We start from the raw sequence: 6342 nt of genomic DNA, 5'->3' as shown, positions 1-6342 counted from the left end.
GTATGTGTATATATATATATATATATATATATATATATGATATATAAAGTGAAACTGAGTGGAAAAAATACATAAATATAGTTGTGAACAATACCACATTATCGTCATAATTCTCAGTGTGCAGTGAATCTAATTGTGTATGGACATGATGAGGTGACCCTGTTGCTTCTACTGTGCTGTCTTGGCATAAGCCCTTACACCACATAAATTATGAATGGAGCCCCATGTGGCTCACGGTAGATTGCCGCACCCCCTCCCCTTACTGTCATTTCACCATCTACACTGACATCGGCATGGCAACATGATGTGCTTCATCGATTTGAACCATTGGTATTCGAAGATGTAGAGTTCTGACTGCCTTTGCAGTCCATCTCCTTCAAAGACACGCAAGTTGTAATAGACAGATATCATGGCTAGTCAAACTTGTTGGTCAATGTTTTTGACCTGGAAGTAGGAAAGTCTGATAAAAGCCTGATTGTGCATTTAATGATTTCTCTGCAAGTTTGGTGCATGGCCTTGAATAAATATTCCAGTTTGAACCACTGAATCTAATTTAGTAATGTTTGTGAAACGAGTATAAAGGCTATCATTCGCATACGTTGTATTCGGGGAGGGTTGCTTGCTCACATGCACATTTGTCTGTTTGTCTCTGTAGTTGCTCAACAATGGCTCCTGGTGTTGCGTTGTAGCCTGCTCTTAAGCCTGACAGGAAATACTGCTTAAAATGCTTAAGAGGTGCAGGTGGAATATTAGAGAAAGTATCTGGTTTACCATCTGCTCACTGAATATTTTATTTCTTGGGCTCTTCGAAGAGGCTGGTTCTGAGGGGTGAGGCCGCAGGACCAGAATCAATGAGTTTCCAGCGAAATGTCCGAGAAGTCAGGGCAGAGCACCAAGGCAAAGGATGGCAAGACCAAGTATGCAACCCTTAGCCTCTTCAACACGTACAAGGGCAAGTCTCTGGAGACCCAGAAAACTGCAGGTGAGTCAACTGACCATTCTTACAAACAAGCTGTGGTTAATTACGGAGTTCCCTGTGGTGGGATGAATCTCTCAAAAGTAGGGATGCACCGATATGAAAATTTTGGCCGATACCGATAACCGATTATTCTTTATTTTTGAAAGCCGATAACCGATATGTTGGCCGATAAATCTATATCCAAATTGTTATATACTTTTTGAGAGCCTGATTACAAAAAAGGTCTCATCATTAAAAGCCACATCCCAAACACTTCAACATAAGCAGCCTAGTTTGAACGGTGTACATTTTAAAAATATTTTTACTCTCCCATTACCAAATTTAGTCATAAAAAAGTCTTACAAATAAATAAAATTATGCATAAATAATGCAAACAAGTCACTGGACATCATTACACGTGTAAAGAATCAAAATGAATGCGCCATAGATCAATAAAACGGAATAGCCTCTGCACGGACAATAATTAAATGATGCTGTCAAGAACATGTTCAGGATAGATTTCACCTCAAAACCTAAAATGGCTGACTGCTTTTTGCATAAAGACGATGAAGCAAATAGAAAAATGCTTACATTAAAATTAATTCAATAACTTTTAATACAGACAGTCTACACAGTCACTTTTCGTGACTTACACATGACTTGGGTAACTTCTAATGATTTGCTCTCTAACTGTTAAAATAAGAATGGTTCATTGAGTAGAGTGTCAAGTGATGCACTGGAGTCTTTGAACTGTCGTTCATTGAGCTCCCTGATCAGCCTCCTTTGCATCACTGGATCAAATAAGCAGCCTTTGTCCACTCAGTTACTGCTGTGCATTCCTATGAGCTTAAAGATAGAGAGAGACTGCCCAAGAACATTTGTTGTAAGATTACTGCTCATATTAACAACATTCCTGTACAAATGATGTTCATTTTATTGCATATTATTGCTCTTTTGTTGGTTTTGATTGCTTCTATTGTCATCATTTGTAAGTCACTTTGGATAAAAGCATCTGCTAAATGACTAAATGTAAATTACTTTTGGTCAGAAAAAATGAAATTTCTTTCTTTTCTTCCACTTAGTTGCTGCCAGACATGGGCTCCAAAGTTTGGGCAAAGTTGCGGTCAGTCGACGCATGCCCCCCCCAGCTAACCTGCCCAGCCTAAAAGCTGAGAACAAAGGCAACGATCCCAACGTTAGCATCGTACCCAAGGACGGCAGCGGATGGGCCTCCAGACAGGATCAACCAGGAGACGAACGGTAAAACTCCACCCTCTTAAATGATAGGTGTAGTTCCTGTTGAAAGATCAGTTTTAGATGTTCCAAACATACTCTTTCACATCGTTTTGCATGTTTTGCAGTCATTAGATTCTTATGTTCCACTGGCACTTTTTTTTTATGATTGTAGGCAACAAGAGACCCCTCCACCACAGCCTAAGCCAACTGTGCCCCAGACCTCTGATGTCCCTCTGGGAGGCAGCCGCTCCTGGGCCAACAGCAAACAGTCTGGGCAGCTGGACGGTAAGCCGTTTCCTTTGTAAACCTTTTCATTGTTGTTCACTCTCAAAATGCTACTCGGTGAACTGTAAATCCTTATCTAAACACATTTAAGCCACAGATTTATCTTAATTATCATGAATTTTGAACTGCTGAAGTCAAGTTCTTAAGTGTCACTGTGTCTACAGGAGCTCCTCGGATGAGCAGTCAGTTCCATCAGGAGTTTCCGAGTCTGCAGGCGGCGGGTGAGGAGGAGAAATCAGGCGATCAGGAAGATGAACCCTATGGGCCGGGCCCCAGCCTCAGGCCTCAGAGTACGACCATCATCCTTCACCTTTTCTTATGAGCTGTGTTTAACATATTGGTTGCAACTGTTTAGGGAAAAAAAAGATATTCAGTAATTTCTTAATGAGAGTTTCTAAAATATAATTATCACCTTCACTCTGGCCTTTTATCTCCATTCCCTACTCAGATGTGGGTAGCTGGCGGGAAGGTGGAGGCAGGAACTTAAACGTTGCTCCCAGCCCCTCAGAGACCGATGGTAAGCCCTCTGAGGAGTCAGGCGTGGGTCGAGGCACACCATCTCCCTCTGTGGACTCCGATGAGGCAGGGAAACCCTTTGCTGAGGAGGGCAGAGAAAAGAGAGATGCCAGAGACAGGCTCCCGCCTACTGCCCCTCAGCATAAACTTAATGGTGGCCAGCAAATGGCAAGAGGAATGTCATCTCAGTTCCATGCTGCTCAGTTCAGGAGCATGATGCCACCATATGTGAGTGATTTAGCCATTGTTTATAATTTAATCTACCTTCTGAAATTGTGACATGCTGCTATGTATTGTTTTGTTTGGTACTGATTTTGTGAAGTGTATTTGTCAGTACTATTTTAACGTGTGCTTTATCTTTTCAGATGTTCAATGCTTACCCTCGAGGTCCCTTTCCTCCTGTACAAGGCAGCTTAAGGTACCCTGGACAACAGGAGATGTCCAAGTAAGTGATCCCATAATGTTTGAACTTAAATGGCTTTAGATCTAGAAGCTAAGGTTGAAAGACAGTGTTAGTTTGTCCTTTCTTTTGTTGCCATGAATAATTTATTTTGATGAATCTGAAGTATTTGCGCTACACGGTGCTTTCTAAAGTTGAAGTTACAGTTCTAACTAGTTATTGGCCTTAATTTGTCTGAAGGGTTAAAAGTTAAAGTGGAAGCAGTTGAAAGTTAAATTTTATTTATTAAGACAAGCAATCTGGTATTTTGGAATACTTCCAGGACATTAGGAGCTTTGTGAAGTCTAGCTTTTCCCCTTCATATTTCTCTTTTTTCCACTTAGGGGCCCACGGTCTGGTCTAAGACCCTCCCAGCCTCCTTCTCAGTCATGGCTGCAGGATCCAGACAGGCCATCAATTGTTAGTGCCACTGAACTAAAAGAGCTAGACAATCTGGACACTGATGCTGATGAGGGTTGGGCAGGTGAGAGTGACAGCTGAATGTTTTTGTTGTTGTTTTTCCCCCCGATTCATGGTTTACAGAAGGGTTGGGTGGTAAAGAATGTACATTGTAGGCTTCCCAAGGTAGTTGGTGTTATCAGTATTACATGGTGGTCGGCCATACACCATTTAAATAGCTACGTTCACACTGTCAGTTTTTGGGATTGACAACCGCATTTACTTACAGGTGTGAGTCTCGAAATGTCCCGTTCACACAGCAGCTTACAGTTGCGTTTGGAATACTGTCTATATAAATGTGCAACGGGAGTCAAGCCCGTATTCCTTACCAGTAACTAGGGGTGCTCCGATCAGGATTTTTGAGGCCGAACACAGAAAGCAGTATCTGCCGATACCAATCACCGATACAGATTTTTTTTTAAAGCCTTCTTTTTATCATTTATAACTATTTATAGTGATACACCAATCAGGATTTTTTTACTTTTATTCAGGGCCTGAATTTCATTTTTGAAAATAGGGGGAATTCCCCTCTTAGGTGACTCTGGTGAGAGGGCAAGCAGCACGGACTGTGCTTTCACAGAAGAGTCCGCTACTGAGGGACTGTTTACTACAAACACAACATTTATCCATTACTTAGATTTCAAATCCAAACATTGTCACTGAAAATGCTTTTTCAGCATTGCGATTCTTTTTTTTACACAGTACAGTAATACAATCTTTCACAGACATGTTTAAACGCAATAAATATAAGCAACACATTATGCAATGCTTTTACTTTTGCATTTACTTTTTAAGCAAGTGGAAAAACATTTAAACTACTTTTCTTGTTATCACAAACTTACCATTGGCCGGAATAGTCAGCTCTACTGCCTTTCCTTTTGCATTTAAATCTTTATTTCAAGCAATCCTGCGGTTCATAAATAACTTTTGTTTTCCTTCCTCCACGAGTGCCATCTATTATTGCCGCCTTTATCTAAAAGTGCTCTTTCCCTTTAAACCTAGCCCAAAAGCCATACGTGTTGACTGTGAAACAGTAGACTTTAATAATATGCATTTATGGTGTAATTACTACATTTTCGTGTCAATCCATGTTCATATTTACTGCAAACGATGCGCTGTTACTTTAATTCAGGCTTGCAGCACAGCAAAAATGGACTCTGTGCGCAAACTATCTCTGCACTGCTGCAGACGCACTGCTCCTGGAACGCATTGCCTGACCGCAACCGTGTGCATGCTTTATTAATCCGTTAACATGAGCGCGTAAAAAATACGCACCATGTATGCACTGCAAACGGAGTAATGTGAACCTGGCGTTATGTGTGTGCGCTGCGAGTGTGCATGAGCGCACAGTCTCCAGGAGCGCTGAATGGTTAAACACTGGCAAGAATTAAAAAGAAATGCAATTTCTAAACTTTAGTGACGATGTGAGACTGCCTCAATTGTGCAAGTGACAATTCCTGTCTCAACTGTGCAGCCTGCAGCTCGCTTATAGACAGACGCGATGTAGTGATTTGAAGCCATCTGTGTATTTTGAGAGAGAAAGAGAGAGCGCAGGTTGATTCACTCACGCTGTTTGTGAAATTACGTCTCACAAGGTTTTCAAATTACTTTTTAAGTTATTTAATGAAGAAATATGAAGTGAGTACCTCACCTTCAGCATTATAATTATTTTACCTGTGCCGGACAGAGACTGAGACGTGCTGCTGCATGTCGTGCCAAACCTCTCATGGCAGGCTCGTCATCAGCTTGAGATCGTTTTTTTGAGATCTGCCTTTTTAGAGACCTCCGATCAATCATCCCAAAGCGATTATCGGCCAATAGTGATCAGTAGCCGATCAATCGGAGCACCCCTACCAGTAACCATAGTGACAGTGACCAAAGTAGAATCAGATGGCGACATCCATAATTCTGAAAGTTTTATCACTTCTGACACGACAAGAGTCCAATCGAGCCACGGGTTCTTCCGTCAAATCTTCATTAACCGACAGCAACTTTTAAATTTGGGTAGAGAGCGGAGCATATTTGAGTCGCGCGCAGAACACAAAACTGATGGTAGCAGCTTCGGTGGAAAACTGACTGGATCTAAAACTTTCACATTACACAGATCATTTCTCCGTCACTGTAAGTTACCGAAACCACACATGAAAACTCGTTACACATGTTAGACATGCGTTTGTGCGGCAGAGTGACTCTCTTGCACTGATGTGACCGACAACTAGTTGTCCAGTCCTGTTCCGTTCACACAGTGCGTGTGTTCCGAGAATGCGGTTGTGAATCCTGAAAGTTTACAGGTGTGAGTTCGGCTACAGAATGCGGTTGTCACACCCATAAATAACGAGTGGGGGTTCAATCTTCAACTGGCTGGCAGGAGCTGCCACTGACAGGTCATGTGACCTGCCAGTGGCTGGGGGGGGCGGCCCGGCTGGTTTTGGCAGCCGCCCCGGGGTGG

The 6342-nt window shown here is 42.1% G+C and overlaps 1 protein-coding gene across 1 annotated transcript in view; it reads left to right on the top strand.

The window, feature by feature from the left end:
• Window positions 1–816: 816 nt before the first annotated feature.
• The window catches only part of LOC107581475 (protein PRRC2C-like), a 30373-nt gene continuing 24847 nt past the window's right edge, over window positions 817–6342 (top strand). Inside the window, exons 1-7 of the mRNA XM_016267052.1 lie at window positions 817–982; window positions 2041–2218; window positions 2367–2479; window positions 2644–2769; window positions 2928–3223; window positions 3361–3440; window positions 3779–3918. Of these exons, the coding sequence (XP_016122538.1) occupies window positions 868–982; window positions 2041–2218; window positions 2367–2479; window positions 2644–2769; window positions 2928–3223; window positions 3361–3440; window positions 3779–3918 (1048 nt within the window). The 5' untranslated portion in view covers window positions 817–867. The remainder of the gene's footprint in view (window positions 983–2040; window positions 2219–2366; window positions 2480–2643; window positions 2770–2927; window positions 3224–3360; window positions 3441–3778; window positions 3919–6342) is intronic.

The sequence above is a fragment of the Sinocyclocheilus grahami genome, unplaced genomic scaffold (assembly GCF_001515645.1).
Source record: "Sinocyclocheilus grahami isolate Dianchi unplaced genomic scaffold, SAMN03320097.WGS_v1.1 scaffold35.1, whole genome shotgun sequence".
Lineage (NCBI taxonomy): Eukaryota > Metazoa > Chordata > Actinopteri > Cypriniformes > Cyprinidae > Sinocyclocheilus > Sinocyclocheilus grahami.
The sequence above is the reverse complement of the archived record's forward strand: the minus strand, read 5'-3'. Positions and strand labels throughout refer to the sequence as shown.